The sequence below is a fragment of the Aotus nancymaae genome, unplaced genomic scaffold (genome assembly GCF_030222135.1).
Source record: "Aotus nancymaae isolate 86718 unplaced genomic scaffold, 86718_ANA_hifiasm-v0.15.2.pri h1tg000040l, whole genome shotgun sequence".
Classification (NCBI taxonomy): domain Eukaryota; kingdom Metazoa; phylum Chordata; class Mammalia; order Primates; family Aotidae; genus Aotus; species Aotus nancymaae.
In genome coordinates this window covers 117923152-117940349 of record NW_026988454.1, presented here as the reverse complement: position 1 = coordinate 117940349, position 17198 = coordinate 117923152, and the positions used below count along the sequence as shown (strand labels likewise).

General features: G+C 52.8%; 1 protein-coding gene across 4 annotated transcripts in view; it reads left to right on the top strand.

Annotated features, from left to right (window-relative positions):
- Positions 1-15292, top strand: part of TMEM63B (transmembrane protein 63B) — a 28967-nt gene extending 13675 nt beyond the window's left edge. For all 4 annotated transcript variants that reach the window (XM_021676053.2, XM_012448747.2, XM_012448749.2 and 1 more), the window contains 15 exons: positions 123-193; positions 6609-6689; positions 7146-7269; positions 8012-8145; positions 8273-8410; positions 8551-8704; positions 9620-9726; positions 9985-10071; positions 10324-10389; positions 11583-11745; positions 12335-12440; positions 13468-13635; positions 13884-13999; positions 14173-14253; positions 14501-15292. In XM_021676053.2, coding sequence (XP_021531728.1) covers positions 123-193; positions 6609-6689; positions 7146-7269; positions 8012-8145; positions 8273-8410; positions 8551-8704; positions 9620-9726; positions 9985-10071; positions 10324-10389; positions 11583-11745; positions 12335-12440; positions 13468-13635; positions 13884-13999; positions 14173-14253; positions 14501-14692 — 1788 coding nt within the window. In that variant the 3' untranslated portion in view covers positions 14693-15292. The remainder of the gene's footprint in view (positions 1-122; positions 194-6608; positions 6690-7145; positions 7270-8011; positions 8146-8272; positions 8411-8550; positions 8705-9619; positions 9727-9984; positions 10072-10323; positions 10390-11582; positions 11746-12334; positions 12441-13467; positions 13636-13883; positions 14000-14172; positions 14254-14500) is intronic.
- Positions 15293-17198: the final 1906 nt, after the last annotated feature.

The window sequence follows — 17198 nt, the reverse complement described above, 5'->3', positions numbered from 1 at the left end:
GCTCACCTACTTCTCTACCCCCTCAAAACAAAGCCTCCTTCTCCAGTGCCTCCCACCCCCCACATCCTCCGGCTCCACTGGGGTCAAGCCTCAGAAGGCAAACCCACTCCCCTGTCACCCAGGTGAAGCGGACCCTCTTCATCAATGGAATCTCCAAATATGCAGAGTCCGAAAAGATCAAGAAGCATTTTGAGTGAGTAAGCCCCCCAGGCTCAAGCCCTGCAGTAGAGCCTTCTCTGCCTTTGAACTCCAAGGATATCCTTATACCCTAACCTGGAGCTCTGCTGTGGGTGGGATGGAGAGTAGACCCAGGAAGAAATGTCCGATTCCAGGGTGGTTTAGCACTTGAGCTGGGTGATAGGCCCCTTTAAGAATAGGAGAAATGGGTTAAAAATTTGAAGAGGAAGTAATTCAAACCCCCTTGTCTCCCGACCTCCTCCTGGCTTGGGCTGGGTCATAGGTTGTTGACCCAGGGTCCACCAGAGTACATACCTTCTTCAAAGTTATAAGCAGCATTCTGGAGTTTGTGTGCGGACATGACAGGGAGAAGCTCCTTAGTTTCCAATGGTTTCCAAGGAGTCCAAGAGAACTTGAACTATGTATTCTCTGAGGCTTTTTCAGCTCTGGAATTATGTCTTGGGGTGGGTAGAGCGGACCTCCAGGATTGCCCAGTGGCCAGAAACTAGAGAAAAGGGAGGTGGTGCTACGAGGCAAAGAGGGAACTCACCTGGTCACCCCATGGCTAGGGATGCACCTTGGGGCGCAGCTCATGGGGTGGGGAATCAGAGTGAAGGGCCCTTCCATGGCGGTGTGTAGGGACAGTCTCTATTCCACAGGATTAGGGCTGCTCTCACACATTCATCTGTCGATGCAGCAAACTTTCTCCAGCGCTGTTAGTCATGTTACTGTGGTAGGCTTTGGGACTGTAAAAAATGAATAAGGCCAGGCATGGTGGCTCATGCCTGTAATCCCAGCACTTTGGGAGGCCAAGGTGGGCAGATTTGAGCCCAGGAGTTGAAGACCAGCCTGGGCAACATAGCAAGACCCTGTCTAGGGCCAGGCATGGTGGCTCATGCCTGTAATCCCAGCATTTTGGGAGGCCGAGGCAGGCGGATCACCTGAGGTCAGAAATTTGAGACCAGCCTGACCAATATGATGAAACCTAGTCTCTACTAAAAATACAAAAATTAGCCAGGTGTGGTGGCATGCACCTGTAATCCCAGCTATTCGGGAGGCTGAGACAAGAGAATCACTTGAACCCGGGAGGCAGAGGTCATAGTGAGCTGAGATCTGCCATTGCACTCTAACCTGGGCAACAAGAACAAAACTGTCTCAAAAAAAAAAAAAGAAAACACAGATGAAAGTGGCAGAGTTTAACTGAACGACCCCCATCTATAAAAAAAGAAAAAAGGAAAAGAAGAAAAAAAGACTCTGTCTCTACCCAAAAAAACAAACTTAGCCAGGTATATTGGCATGCGCCTGTAGTCCTGGCTACTTGGGAGGCTGAGGTGGGAGGATCACTTAAATTCAGGAGGTTGAGGCTGCAGTGAGCCATGTTTGTACCACTGCACTCCAGCCTGGGTGAATCAGAGCAAGACCCTATTTCAAATGTTTCAAAAATTACAAAATAGAAGAGGCCATGCACAGTGGCTCACACCTGTAATCCCAGCACTTTGGGAAGCTGAGATGGGAGGATTGCTTGAGGCCAGGAGTCTGAGACTAGCCTGGTCAGCAGAGCGAGACCCCATGTCTTAAAAAAAATTTTTGCAGTGGCTCACCCCAGTAATCCCAGCACTTTGGGAGGCCAAAGCAAGCAAATCACGAGGTCAGGAGTTCAAGACCAGCCTGGCCGACATGGTGAAACCCCGTCTCTACTAAAAATAAAAAAAATTAGCCAAGCGTGGTAGCAGGCGCTTGTAATATCAGCTACTTGGGAGGCTGAAGCAGGAGAATCACTTGAACCCAGGAGCCAGAGGTTACAGTGAGCCGAGATCGCACCACTGCAGTCCAGCCCAGGTGACAGTGTGAGACTCTGTCTCAAAAAAATAATAATGCAAGATCATTGAGGGCTGGGTGCGGTGGCTCATGCCTATAATCCCAGCACTTTGGGAGGCCAAAGCGGGCAGATCATGAGGTCAGGAGTTCAAGACCAGCCTGGCCAATATGGTGAAACCCCATCTCTACTAAAAATACAAAAATTAGCAGGGTGTGGTGGCACATGCCTATAGTCCCAGCTACTCAGGAGGCTGAGGTAGAAGAATAACTTGAACCCAGGAGGCGGCAGTTGCAGTGAGCCGAGATTACGCCACTGCACTCCAGCCTGGGTGACAGAGTGAGACTCCATCTCAAAAAAAAGAAAAAGAAAAAAAGATCATTGAGTTCTCAGGGGGTTTATAGTATGGAGATCAGCTTTAGGAGCTAGTCCAGGGTCTGATCAGAGATTGCTCTGAGGTCAGTCTGTGGTCTGAATCAGGAGCTGGCCAGTAGTCATGATAAGGGATGGTGGTGGTCTGGATCATGGCCCAGACTAAGGTTGAGATTTGGACTCAGTCCACCATCAGAATCAAGGTTTAGGCCAGGTGTGGTGGCTCATGCCTGTAATCCCCTTGGGAAGATTGCTTGAGCCCAGGAGTTCAAGACTAGCCTGGACAACATGTCGAAACCCCATCTCTACAAAAAATATAAAAATTAGCCAGGCATGGTAGCATGCACCAATAGTGCCAGCTACTCAGACAACTGAGGTAGGAGGATGACTTGAGCCCAAGAAGCTAAGGCTGTAGTGAACTGTGATTGCGCCACTGTACTCCAGCCTGGGTCATAGGGCGAGATCTTGTCTCAAAAAAGAAAGAGAAGAATCAGGGTTTAATCTGAGGACCAGATCTGTCAGTTGGCCAGAATCAGAGAGTTCACTCATTGTCCTGGGTCAGGCCAGTGTGTGATCCAATCAGAGACAATGTTTGGGCAGGATTGAGAGTGAACATCTATCTGGTCAGGGTCAGATTCCAGAGCCTCTGTTAGATTAAGGACTGGTTTGTGATCAGCATCAGTAGATGGATATTCATTCATACTATATGCAATTATTGATGACCTTCTATGTGTCAGGCACAAATAAATTAGAAACAAGCCCTGCCCTCCTACAGGTTATAAAACAGCAGTTAAAATTAGATCATTCTTGGTCAGTATGAGAGAACTATTTGGGGTCCTATCTGGGGTTCAAGCTGTCATCAGCAGTAAAGGGCACTCTGGGACAGGATTACGAACAGTGTGTACTCAAAATTAGGTGACATCTTTTTTTTTTTCCTTATCATATAATCTTTTGTAACGATGAATTAGATGACATCTTAATATTAGCATCCAGTTGGAATCAGTTGTCATCCTGTATTGAGATCTGTTTTTTTTTTTTGATACAAATGTCTAGTGAGCACCTGCTATGTGCCTACATGGGGAAGAGCTGGGGGCATAGCGGTAAACAGCAGAAGACTTGCCCTCGTTTACTTACCTTTTCATGGGGTGGGGCAGACAGTGAACAAATGAACTGTGTCAAGTAGGGGTAGGTGCTAAGAAGAAAACCACAACAGGGAAAGCACAGCAGGAAAGCGGGCAGGGCGAGAGGGGTCGGGAAGGGTTGCTATTTCTGATGGGGTGGACAGGGAAGGACTCTGACAGGGTGGCATTTGGAGAGACACCTGAATGCAGTGAGAGAGGGAACCCTACTAGTCAACCGTCTATTCATTCACCCCACATTTATTGTACACCTACTATGTGCTTCATGCCTGGTAGACAGAGTAGAACCAGACATGATCAGTGCCCTTGGGACGCTCAAGATCCTAGTTGTGTTTCAGGGTTGGTCTGTAGTTTTGTTTAGGAGAGGTCAGCCTATAACCAGCGGTAAGGGAGACTCTAACTGGAGTTTTTTGGATTACTAGGATGAGCATTATGGAGTAGCCATTTCATTGATTTGCTCATTCAGCACATGTGTATTGAACACCTACTACATGCAAGCTGTTGGGACAGGGCTGGGTATATGGTGAGGAGTAAGAGACAGCCCTTGAGCTCATTGTCAGTATTAGGCAGGGCTTGTGGTCCAAGTCTGTGATCTTTCTGGATTGGAGGACTGCCTCCGCAAAATTAGGGGATATCTTGTGTGCAAATCAAGGGGATTGTGTGGTTAGATTTAGAGGATTAGAGGTTAGTCTAGTGAGAACGAGAGCTCACCCTTCCAAAGGGGAAACCTAAAATGGTTTGAGGAACAGTATCAGAGGAAAGGTCTTTAGCTTCCTGGGAAGTGTATTTCAATAACCCTATCCCAGATTTAAGCTTCTAAATTCTCATGGGTTTATGAGGTCTGTCTTACTGCTTTAGAACAGTAACTCATGCATTCAGTACTTGGTGGTCCTTCGTTAAAAAAAAAAAAATTTTTTTTTTTTGAGACACAGTCTCACTCTGTCTCCCTGGCTGGAGTGCTGCAATACAGTGATGCAATCACAGCTCACTGTAGCCTTGACCTCCTGGGCTCAATTGATCCTCCTGCCTCAGACCCCCAAGTAGCTGGGACTACAGGCACTAACCACCTCACCTGGCTAATTTTTTTTTCTTTTTTTAGAGATGGGGTCTTACTGTGTTGCCTAGGCTGGTCATGAACTCCTGGCCTCAAGCAATCTTCCTGCCTCAGCCTCTCAAAGTGCTGGGATTACAGGCATAAGCCACTGTGGTCAGCCTAAAAATTTTAATAAAATATAAAAAGATGGGGACTCAGTCTAGATTAAGGATTAGGATCAAAGAACAGTGCATGATCAGATTTTAAAATGAACTACTGGCTGGGTGCAGTGGCTCACGCCTGTAATCCCAGCACTTTGGGAGGCTGAGGCGGGTGGATCACAAGGTCAGGAGTTCAAGACTAGTCTGGCCAAGATGGTGAAACCAACCCCACATCTACTAAAAATATAAAAATTAGCCAGGCCTGGTTGCACATGCCTGCAATCCCAGCTACTGAGGAGGCTGAGACAGGAGAATCACTTGCACCCAGGAGGTGGAGGTTGTAGTGAGCTGAGATCACACTGCTGCCCTCCAGCCTGAGCAACAGAGCAAGGCTCCATCTTAAAAGAAAAAAACTATTAGGCCAGGCATAGTGGCTCACACCTGTAATCTCAGCACTTTGGGAGGCCAAGGTGGACTGATCACCTGAGGTCAGGAGTTTGAGACCAGCCTGGCCAACATGGTGAAACCCCATCTCTACTAAAAATAAAAAAAATTAAAAAAAAAAAAATTAGCCAGGTGTGGTGGCACACACCTATAATCCCAGCTACTCAGGAGGCTACAGCACAAGAATCACTAGAACCCTGGAAGCGAAGCTTGCAGTGAGTCGAGCACACCACTGTATTCTAGCCTGGGCAACAGAGTGAGACTTTTGTCTCAAAAAAAACAAAAAGAAACTATTTCCACTGGCTATCGTGGCTCACGAATGTAATGCCAGTACTTTGGGAAGCTGAGGCAGGAGAATCACTTGAACCCAGGATTCAAGACCAGCTGGGTATCACAACAAGACCGCATCTCAAAATATTAAAACAAACTGAACTATTCCTTCACTCAGCAAGTATTCCTCAAGCCCTGCCAGGTAGCAGGTACTAGTGAGTCAGTGACAGTTTATCTCTGGTCAGTCTTAAGTCAAAGTAGGGATGAATCTTGGGTCAGGGTTAGGGGGTCAGTCTTGGGTCTGGGTTACAGGTAAATTTGGGATGGGCTTAAGGATCAGTCTTTGGCCAGGGTTGGAGGTCAGTCTCACCCTGGTCAGGGGTCAGGATCAATCTCTTGTCTGTCTTGGGCCAAAGTTAGAGGTCATTTTGTAGATTGGGCTATGGGTTGGTTGGGGTCAGTCTGTGGTCAAGGCTAAGTGTTAAGACTGTGACCAGGTCTTCTGGAAACAAGATTGAGGAAATATAGCCTATGACTAGACACAGTTTCTCTCAACATAAGATCACAGCCCTGGGCAAGAATCAGGCCATAGCCCTGGCTTCCCTAGTTGCATGCAGTGTGTCTCACGCATCCTGGTCCGTCAGCCCAGCCTGCACTCACACAGTCCTCAGGCCTTCTGCTCCCACTTTCCTACTCAGATAAGCATGAGGAGGAACTCCAAAGCTTTATTCTTAGGGAACTCTCAGTTTTGTAGACTAAGAAAAAGGCAACTTGAGTTGGAGATGTGTTTTTTTTGTTTTGTTTTGTTTTCAGATGTAGTCTTGCTCTGTCTCCCAGGCTGGAGTGCAGTGGTGCGATCTTGGCTCACTGTAACCTCCACCTCCCAGGTTCAAGCAATTCTCCTGCCTCTGCCTCCTGAGTAGCTGGGACCTACTACTACTAGGCATGTGCCACCGCGCCCAGCTAATTTTTGTATTTTTAGTAGAGTCAGGGTTTCACCATCTTGGCCAGGCTGGTTTCGAACTCCTGACCTCAGGTGATGCGCCCGCCTTGGCCTCCTAAAGTGCTGGGATTACAGTCATGAGCCACCATGTCTGCCTGGAGCTGTGTTCCTTGAAGGTGATGGGGTCATGGATGAAAGGCAGGGGCAGGTGGGTGGGGTCCCTGCACAAGATGATACATGGACTGTGTTTCAGGGAGGCCTACCCCAACTGCACAGTTCTTGAAGCCCGCCCGTGTTACAACGTGGCTCGCCTCATGTTCCTCGATGCAGAGAGGTAAGGGGCTGGGTGCAGGGGAGGGTGACACCAAGGGCCCCCTGCCATTGTGGAGGACGTCTTGACTACCACACAGGCTCCCCTTGAGGTTTTTCCTAGGGCATTTGATTTTAATTCAACTTGGAGTGCTGGTTAATTCAGCTGTGGAAAGAGCAAGGCCTGGAGGTTAGAGTTTGTTGTGAGGGGAAGAGGGGCCCATGGTCCCCACTGCATCTGAGGACATGCCCTTCTTTTGCTATAGTATGAGAAATTTAGGCCAGCCTGCAGGAATGAACTTCTGGCCCTCTAGGGATGGGTGGGGAGACCTTGGGATGTGGCCACATCTGAAACATGTATCCTAAACAAATTCAAGAACAAAACAGCTCCTGTCCTTGAGGAGTGAGCTAGATGACCCCCAAGCTGAGCCAGCCCCAGCCCCAGATGCATGGTAAGTGACCAGGCACCTGGGTCCCACAGGAAGAAGGCCGAGCGGGGAAAGCTGTATTTCACAAACCTCCAGAGCAAGGAGAACGTGCCCACCATGATCAACCCCAAGCCCTGCGGCCACCTCTGCTGCTGTGTGGTGCGAGGCTGTGAGCAGGTCTGACACGGGCTGGCTGTTGGGTCTGGGAGGAGCTGGGTGTGTTCTAGGGAGGCAAGGCTGCAGCCCTGCCCTCATTGAGTCCCCCCCCGTCCCTGGAGTCCTTGAAGCCTCAGTTCCCACTGTTGGGTTTGTCTGATGTCCCTGAGTCTTCAAACCTCAAATTAGAAGATGTCAACCAAAAAGACAATGTTGTACTCTACCCACTGACTCTGGGGCCTTGAACAAGTTGCTTACTGCTTGGCACCCCAGTTTCCTCATGGGGTTAATGTACCTACCTAATGAGAGTGTTGTGAGGATAAAGTGAGTAATACACATAAAAAAGCTTAGAGGTGCCAGGTGCTGTGGCACATGCCTGTAATCCCAGCACTTGGTGATGCTGAGGTGGGCGGATCACTTGAGTCAGTGAGTTTGAGACCAGCCTGGGCAACATGGAAAATCCCGATCTCTACAAAAATACAAAAATTAGCCAGGCATGGTGGTACACACCTGTAGTCCCAGCTACTTGGGAGGCTGAGGTGAGAGGGACACTTTTCATTGGGAGGTTGAGGCTGCAGTGAGCTGAGATCCCACCACTGCACTCCAGCCAGGGCATCAGAGCAAGACCCTGTCTCAAAAAAAAAAAAAATGCTTAAAGGAGCAGTGCCTGGCTTGTAGGAAGTCCCAAATCAGTGTGGGCTGGAGGTGCAGGCACCAGCCTGGCTCTCCAACTCAAGGCCCTGTCCCTCACCTTCCCACACAGGTGGAGGCCATTGAGTACTACACAAAGCTGGAGCAGAAGCTGAAGGAAGACTACAAGCGGGAGAAGGAGAAGGTGAATGAGAAGCCTCTTGGCATGGCCTTTGTCACCTTCCACAATGAGACCATCACCGCCATGTGAGTCCCCAACCTGGCCCTCGTCCCTGAGCAGCCTGCTAGAGGTCCCAGACCCCAGTGCTCATGGTCCTCTGCCAGCAATGTGGCCCCCGGCTAGGTGTGTGGTAACCAATGCCCGTCTTTCTAGCATCCTGAAGGATTTCAACGTGTGTAAGTGCCAGGGCTGCACCTGCCGCGGGGAGCCACGCCCCTCATCCTGCAGCGAGTCCCTGCACATCTCCAACTGGACCGTGTCCTATGCCCCTGACCCCCAGAACATCTACTGGTGAGCAGACAGGTGGCAGGGCAGGCTTTCTGGGGCCTGGAGTGGGCTCAGTAGGTAGGGGAAGGAGAGGGAGTGTCTTGGTGTCACTGGGGGCCAATCCTGCCCTTGGTCCCCGGAGTGACCGCCCCCCACCTTTCCAGGGAGCACCTCTCCATCCGAGGCTTCATCTGGTGGCTGCGCTGCCTGGTCATCAACGTTGTCCTCTTCATCCTCCTCTTCTTCCTCACCACTCCAGCCATCATCATCACCACCATGGACAAGTTCAATGTCACCAAGCCTGTGGAGTACCTCAACGTGAGTCCCCATGCCCCTGTCACTTTCCACACTGGATTACAACACACAGATATCAGGCCCTGATCCCTTTTCCTTCTGCCCAGCCCAGCCCGTTCTGCTTGTTCCAGCTGTTCGCCACCAGCCAGCTCCCAGAAACCTCTGCGTGCACTTCCCTTGGGTTCCCTGCCACCTTCCCCCTCAGAGAGGCCACCCTCAGGTTTGCAACCCCTAGAGAAATGCCCAGGGAAGAGAGAGCCTGGATTTAGTCCTGATCTCAGAGCAGTTCCCTTTCCTCACCCCTTAGTCTTTCTAACTGAAATAATGGAAGGGTTCGACTAGATCAGTGGCTTTTAGACCTGGATTCTGATCTCTTTGTCAGCGTGAAACCCAACGTGGAAAAGCAGGGCTGCTCCGATGACAGTAGGGTGATGTGCACATCTGCCTAGCCTCCCCTCACCCCTCCTGCCAGGCATAGAGCACACCTCTTTGGAACCTCAGAGTTTGAAGAAGAACAGTTTGCAAATCACCAGGAGTGATAATAGCATAATAGATAAGACCTAGACTGCAAATTTCAAATCCTGACCCCACGACTTGCTAGCTAGGAAAGCTATTGAATCTCTTTTTGCCTCAGTTTATTCATCTGTCAAATGGGGGTAACAACATTATTGTGAGAATTAAGACATGGAAAGTACATCGGCAGTGCTTAGCACATAGTAGGTGTTCAGCAAATGCTGACTGTCAGTATTATTCACCCTGGGGTTATACATGTGGCCCTGGCCCCCACCGTCACCCCAGCCCTCCAGATGTTCTAGACTTCCAGCATGGGATCCCTGAGAGTTGTGGGGCCCAGGGCTCAGCTGCGGAGGAGGCACATAAGCAAAGCCACCTGGGCCCCCTAGACTCCCCTGCTTGACACCCCCCTGTGCTCTGTTGCAGAATCCCATCATCACCCAGTTCTTCCCCACCCTGCTGCTGTGGTGCTTCTCGGCCCTGCTTCCCACCATTGTCTACTACTCAGCCTTCTTTGAAGCCCACTGGACACGGTAAGGTGCCTCCACCCACACCACACCTCACTGTGGCCTGCCTTCAATGACTCATCCTCATTGGCAGCACTTTGCCCTTCAGGCTCCTGGCCCTGGGCAGTCCCAGAGCTGGCAGGGAAGGGTTAGTGCCCAGCACCCTCACCTTGGGAGGCCCACCCTTCCCAGGGGACCCTCTCTTGGACATTGTCCTTGTTGGGGGAGCAGGTATGGGGCCTGGGCTCACTTGACCTGTCCTGTTCCCTGCTCCTCTGCCTCCAGCTCCGGCGAGAACAGAACCACCATGCACAAGTGCTACACTTTCCTCATCTTTATGGTGCTGCTTCTGCCCTCACTGGGACTGAGCAGGTGAGTTTAGGGGGATGGGACAGAAGCCAGGGTGGGGGGATTGCAGGACAGGGAGAGGAGGGCAGTTCAGGCTTCCTGCCTCCCCTACAAGGCAAGGGACACAAGATGGGAAGCCTGGCTACCCCCAGGCCTCCTGAGTTACCCACCCCATGTCTGGGAGTCTCCCCAGTGGCTTACAGAGGAGGGACTTCCCCTCTCCTGGTGTTCTGCCCCACTCCAGCCCCACCCCATCTCTCCTTTGCTTCCCACCAGCCTGGACCTCTTCTTCCGCTGGCTCTTTGATAAGAAATTCTTGGCTGAGGCAGCTATTCGGTTTGAGTGAGTGACTGGGGCCCCTGGGGAAAGAGACCGGATGGCAGGGTGGGTATGCTTGAGAGACACTGCCAACCCCATGGGAGGGTGCGACAAAACTTCCAGCCTCTGGAAGGGGAAGAAGAAAGAGGGTCTGGCAGGGTCATCCCAAAGGTGTCTTGGGTATGTACATGATAGAAGTCCCTGGGGTCTGTGTTAAGGTTCACTCTCTGGTAACCTGTCTGGATGCTAAGATCACCCTCAAGGTATATTTAGGGATTGGGGGCCCACATTCTGGTAGTTTCTATGGGGGTGTCTTGTGCCCATATTGTGGGACTAACTATGGACGTCTCTGGAATTTCACTTGGGAGGTTTGGGGAGCTATCTCTAGTGAGAGCTTGGTCCTACTTAGGGAGTGTCTTGGAGCCTACTAGGGGTATCCCTGAAGGTCTCTAGAGCCCATATTTTTGGGTATCTGTGGAAGGCCCTTGGCCTTATAACTCTGGGGTATCTATAGGGGGCTAAAGGACTCACACTTTTGGGTGTTCATGTGGGACAAGTTCTGAGAACATCTCTAAAATTTCAGGCTTTTATTCAGAGGTGTGACTCTGGAGTTCTGTGGGCATCTTCTCTTGGAATTCGTATGAGGCTATATTGGGGTCATGCACCATGTCTGTGGGCACAAACTCCAGGGTTCTTGCTCTAGGGCATCTATGGTGATCTTTGACTCACATTTGGGGCATCTCAGGCACTGATAGAGGTTCCTGGGCTCCCCCAGAGATGTCGAGGGGAGGGTCTCAAAGCTTGCTTGTGGAGGTATCTGAGGCTCACACTCTAGGGGTAACTCGAGTTAAGTTATGGTGTAAGTGGGAGAATCTTCTGGGTGTTCCTCGGGCGCTCAGCCTTTGGGTTCTTTGAAGGTCTCACTGGGTTGTCTTTGGGGATCCTGAGCAGTTCTCCCCTGAACATTCTGGTAGCCTTAGATGGTCTTGAGCACTCTCTCCGTGGGTCTTTATGGGGCACAAGTTCTTGGAGGTGTCTGTTGCCACTCTGTGTCTCTGGGGGGAACAGGGCACAGGTGTTTTGGGGGCTAAGCTGGGGGTGTCCACATGGAAGAAGCACGTTGGTGGTGGAGGTGTGGGGTGCTGTAATTCTGGCAGTGGGCGGGCAGCCACCGGATCACCCCAAGGGTGCAGTGCTGGAGCACCTGGTGCCCGCAGGTGTGTGTTCCTGCCCGACAACGGCGCCTTCTTCGTGAACTACGTCATTGCCTCAGCCTTTATCGGCAACGCCATGGACCTGCTGCGCATCCCAGGCCTGCTCATGTACATGATCCGGCTCTGCCTGGCGCGCTCGGCCGCCGAGAGGCGCAACGTGAAGCGGGTATGGCCGCCTGGGGCAGTAGCGGCCCGCACAGCGCCCCCTGGTGGCCCAACAAGAAACAGCAGCCATTGCGCTAGGGTTGGGGGGCACAGGAGGGCTGAGACTTGGGGAGTCCAGTTAACTCACGGTGGCTCTAGACCATCCCCTTCCCATATCTGGGGCCTTCGTATTCCGCCATGGGTGGACATAGGTAACCCTGAAGACCTCTGCCAGTTGTGACAGTAGCATTCTATGATGGGAGTTGGAGAGGTCTGGGTCCCTAGCGCTAGGATCCCTCTGTCTTAATTAAACAAGAGGGCTCTGGGCAACCCACTCCCAAGTCCACCCAACTCTTTCCCCTACCTGCCAGGTCCCGACCCCTTGAAGGCCCCTCTCCATGCCCTGTCACTGCATCCACCCTGACCGTCCTCTCGGCCATAGCCCCTCTCTCCATCTGCTTTGCCCTGCTCTACCCTAGACATTAGGTCCTATTCCCCATGGCTTCTTTTACGGCCCCAGAGGTCCTGGCCCCCTTCCCCCTCCCTCCTTCCCTGCTCCTCTGGTCAGTCCCTGCCTCCCTGAGCCATCCTCCTGCCCATCTCCCCCCCAGCATCAGGCCTACGAGTTCCAGTTTGGCGCAGCCTACGCCTGGATGATGTGCGTCTTCACGGTGGTCATGACCTACAGTATCACCTGCCCCATCATCGTGCCCTTCGGTAGGCACCGCCGCGCCGGGACCTGGGCCCTGCTCGGGGGGACCCAGGACCTCACCCTCTCCACTCTAGGAAGGCAGGCCACCCCGAGTGGACAGGGCCCGGCTGGGAGACCCGCCCCTCGAGGCTCCCGCCCGGTCCCTGGCTCAGTCTGGGGCCTGGTCTGCGGGAAGGAGGGGGAGAGCCATCAGCTCAGGCCAGACCCAGCTGGCATGTGGGCCCCTGGGCAAAGTCACCCCAACATGGCCATACTCTCCCACGCCTGTGCCTTCACTCAGCATGATGTGCTTGGACACATATCACATATGTGCTGACATGTTCACACACTCCCACACAGGCATCCACGCACACACTTATACACTACCCTGTAAACTCAGGGAACACCTGGATTCCAGGGTGGGATGGGTCCTCACCACTCATGGAGATAGTCTGCTGTATCTGAGCTGTGTGACTTGGGCAGGTCTCTCTTTTGAAGTTTTGCAAAGTTTCTCTCTAAGCATCACCCCCACTGGTAGCCTCTACTTTCCTCCCCAATAACATCCTAACTCCTTAACCAACCCTTCCTGGTTATTGAAGGCTCCAACTTCCCAAACTAACTTCCTTGTCCTCGTTAGAAACTCCCTATCCCTCAGCCTCCAGGAAAATAGAATAGAACTTGTCCCTTAATTTATACTCATCTGTTCAGGGACAAGGATAGAGAAAACTAATATGGATTTTAAGAAGATGCTTGTTGATCCAAATGACTAGATTTCCAATAATAGAATTCCTAATAAGGAGTGCAGAATGAAGGGGTTGAACCGGAGGAAAGTGAAGTTCTGTGGTCATGCTGGGATGCGGGACGCTGTCCTGTCCTGGGGCCCGGGCAGGAGTTCTGTGATCATGCTGGGGCACAGGACACTGTAATGTCCTGGGGCCTGGGCAGGAGGAGGGGCCAACCCTTTGCAGCCTCAGGACCAGAAGAACCTGAGACAGAGACACAAAGGTCCGGCGGCACTGGTTCCAAGGTCAGGGCCCATGTGGCTTCCCTTAGGGCTCATGTACATGCTGCTGAAGCACCTGGTAGACAGGTACAATCTCTACTACGCCTACCTGCCGGCCAAGCTGGACAAGAAGATCCACTCGGGGGCTGTGAACCAGGTGGTGGCCGCGCCCATCCTCTGCCTCTTCTGGCTGCTCTTCTTTTCCACCATGCGCACGGGTGAGGGATGCCCACCTAGGGAATGGGGGGTGAGCAGAGGGGATTCCAGCCAGAATCCAGGCAGAGCAGGTCACAGGAGGAGCCGCATGGCAGGGGGTGGAAGGCAAGGAGCCTGGGAGAGGCTGGGGTGAGGCTGTAGCACCTGGAAGAGTGAGGACTGCATTCAGAGGATATCAGAAGCTGGGACGGAGAGGCCCGGGGGGACCCACAGGAGAGATAGCAACCCCATTCTTTGCCCCCAACACCAGGGTTCCTAGCTCCCACGTCTATGTTCACATTCGTGGTCCTGGTCATCACCATCGTCATCTGTCTCTGCCACGTCTGCTTTGGACACTTCAAATACCTCAGTGCCCACAACTACAAGGTGTGGGGCGAGGGTGGCAGGGGGATGGCTGCGGGCAGGAGCTCAAGGGGATGCAGAGGGCCCCCAGGGCTGGCGAGGGCTGAGGGCAGCACCAACAGAGCCAAGTGGGCATGGGGCCTTGATCAGGGCTGAGGACATGCCCCCACTCCCTGACTCATTCTGGACCCCTCAAGATTGAGCACACGGAGACAGATACTGTGGACCCCAGAAGCAATGGACGGCCCCCCACTGCTGCTGCTGTCCCCAAATCTGCGGTGAGTGCCCCTAAGGGTTGGGAGGGGCCTCTGACAGACTCTGCCTCAAAGTCAGATGTCCGTCCCCTTAGTCCTGCAGAAAGGGAAACCTGTTCCAGACCCCATGGGTGGGGAGAAAGCTGGTCTCCCTGGAGGGCCACCCCTGCCCCCAGGGCCCTGCCCATTCTGCCATCCTACAGGCCCTGGTGTTCCCTCCACCCATGAGGGGCAGCTGTTCACCTTACCCCCAATTCCTCTCCCCCTTCAGAAATACATCGCTCAGGTGCTGCAGGACTCAGAGGTGGATGGGGATGGGGATGGGGCTCCTGGGAGCTCAGGGGACGAGCCCCCATCATCCTCATCACAAGATGAGGAGTTGCTGATGCCGCCTGACGGCCTCACGGACACAGACTTCCAGTCTTGCGAGGACAGCCTCATAGAGAATGAGATTCACCAGTAAGGGGAGGGAGGGCCCTGGAGGCCGCATCCTGCCCCACCCCACCCCTACTCCCACGGACACTAAAACGCTAATAATTTATTAGATCTAAAGCCCCTTCCTCCCAAGCCCCTGCTTTCATTAAGGTATTTAAACCTGGGGATTTCGCTGCTCTCTCCCAGGAGGGAGGGAGGGAGCTCCCCAACCTCAGTAAGGAGAGCCCCGAGCCGGCCCCGGGGCAAAGAGGGGTACTGAGGGAGTTCCCCCAGATCAGTACCTCCACCCATCCCCAGCTAGTAGCATGACCAGGAAAGGGTTAATGAGAACTGAGAGGAGTACCTGGTGCCATGGCTGGAGACCTGGGGAGGCAGGTGGATCAGGGGCTGTCCCCCAGGTTCTTTCCTCCCCACAGTTCCTCCTGGGATCCGGCCCTCCAGGGAACTGGAGCCTCCAGCCCCTAGGGGATGCATGAGAGGGGAGGGGATGCTGAGTGGGAGGAAGAGTCAGGCTCAGAGCTGGGGTGGCCTGGGGGTGGGGGTGGGCAAGGCTGACACTGGAAAATGGGTTTTTGCACTGTTTTTTTGTTTTTTTCCTTTAAAATAAAAACAAAGAGAAAAGCTCTGAGGCAGGTGTCTGACTTGTGCTGCCCTGGGCACCTGGGCTGGGGCTCCCCACCCTCCTGTCTGGAGGGCCTGTTTGAGGTCCCTGTGTGATGCTGGGCAGGGGACTTGTTCAGAGTCTCATTTCTGTGTCAGGGAGATGAGAGAGTGGGACCAGGGAGAGACTTCAGGGGTATCTCAGATGCAGGAAGGGCCCCTGTGCCCAGGTGGCCACCACACCAGCCCCACCCGGTCTGATCCTTCCCCTGAGTCCCTGAGCAACACACATGGGACAGAAATCAGGGAGAAAAGGATGTGCAAAGCCACAGGGTCCATGCTGGGCCAGGAAGAAGGCCCTTCTGAGCACCTCAAAGTAAGCCTGGCCCCAGCCCATCTGTCCCTTCCCCAGGAGGGCCTGAGTTCCTTGCTGAGAAGCCCCCTCCCACCCTCCAGTCAAATCTTACCCATTCTCCAAGACCCAACTCAAATTCGCCTTCCCTTCAGGCGTAGTGGCTCATGCCTGTAATCCCAGCACTTTGGGAGGCCAAGTGGGCAGATCACCTGAGGTGAGGAGTTTGAGACCAGCCTGGCCAACATGGAGAAACCCTGTCTCTACAAAAATAGAGAAATTAGGTGGACATGGTGCTACACACCTGTAATCTCAGCTACTTGGGAGGCTGAGACATGAGAATCACTTGAACCTGCAAGGCAGAGACTGCAGTGAGCCAAGATTGCACCACTGCATTCCAGCCTAGATGACAGAGCAAGACCCTGTCCCAAAAAAAATTTTTTTTCACCTTCTTGGGAGAAAGGTCCTGTGACTGCTGTAGCCCACCCTGCAAAGGCCCACAAGGCCATGTGTTCCACACCCACATACGTGTACACACGGTGTGTGCTGCCTGTATGGCGAGAGCCAGGAGGCCTGCATTCCAGTCCTTATTCTGTCACTAAATCGCTTTGCAAACCTGAAGAAAAGGAAGGAAAAGGAACTCCTAGAGGGAAGAAAAGAGACGTCAGAGGAGGAGAAGGAGCAGAACCAGGTTCCACAAAGGTCAACAAAAAGCCACCAACAGCAGAAACAGCAAACTCAACAACCCAGATAAAGTTTTCCCAGGTGCCAGCAAGGAGCTGGAGCAAAGAGTGCCCAAGGTCCAGCCCCAGGCTGCAGAGATCTGCGGCAAACAGCTTGGAGGGCCAGTGTTCATGGTCGCTGGCTGTGGGTGGAGGATGGGCCAGTGACAGTGAGATGAAAGTTGAGGCCTTGGTCCTGGCTCAGCCTCTGTTTATATGTCAGATCTGCAGTGTTGTGAAACATGAACTCCCAGGTGAAGTCCCCAAAGTCTTGGGGCCAAGGGAGCAGAGTGCCTGCTGGTGGTTGGGCAGAAATTGGCATGGGAAGGAGCACCTTAGTTGTGTGAAGGCTTCCTGGTGCTCCCAAAGCCTGTTTTCTGTATGGATGGGCAGGCACACCACTGCCATTTGCCTGGGAAGCCCCCTTGTCTGCACACCATGGGCTGGACAGACCTCAGCCCCCCACCTCTAGTTAGCCGAGACCCCCTCATTCCTCACCTGCCTGGCATGCCTTCCCTTTCCTGTAGGGTATCCTGGCAGGGCCTGAAGTTCAAAACCAGGTTCCAGCATTTCCAGATGTGAAACTCCAGATAATGCCCAACTAGTACACAGAGCAAGGGTCCTGAGGACAGCCCTTCCCAGGGTGGGAGGCTATCATAGAGAGGAACACCTGTGCCCACCTGCACCCTGCCCCTGGCACCTTGTCACAGGGCTCACGTCCAGGCAGATCACAGTAGAGAGATCCGAGAGGTGCAGTAGTGGAATCAGGAGTGGGTAGGGGAGACCACAGGATCCCCCAAGTCCACTTCCTCCTTTCACAGCTGGGGGCGGCAGAAGATAACGGATAAGAGCTGAAGTTA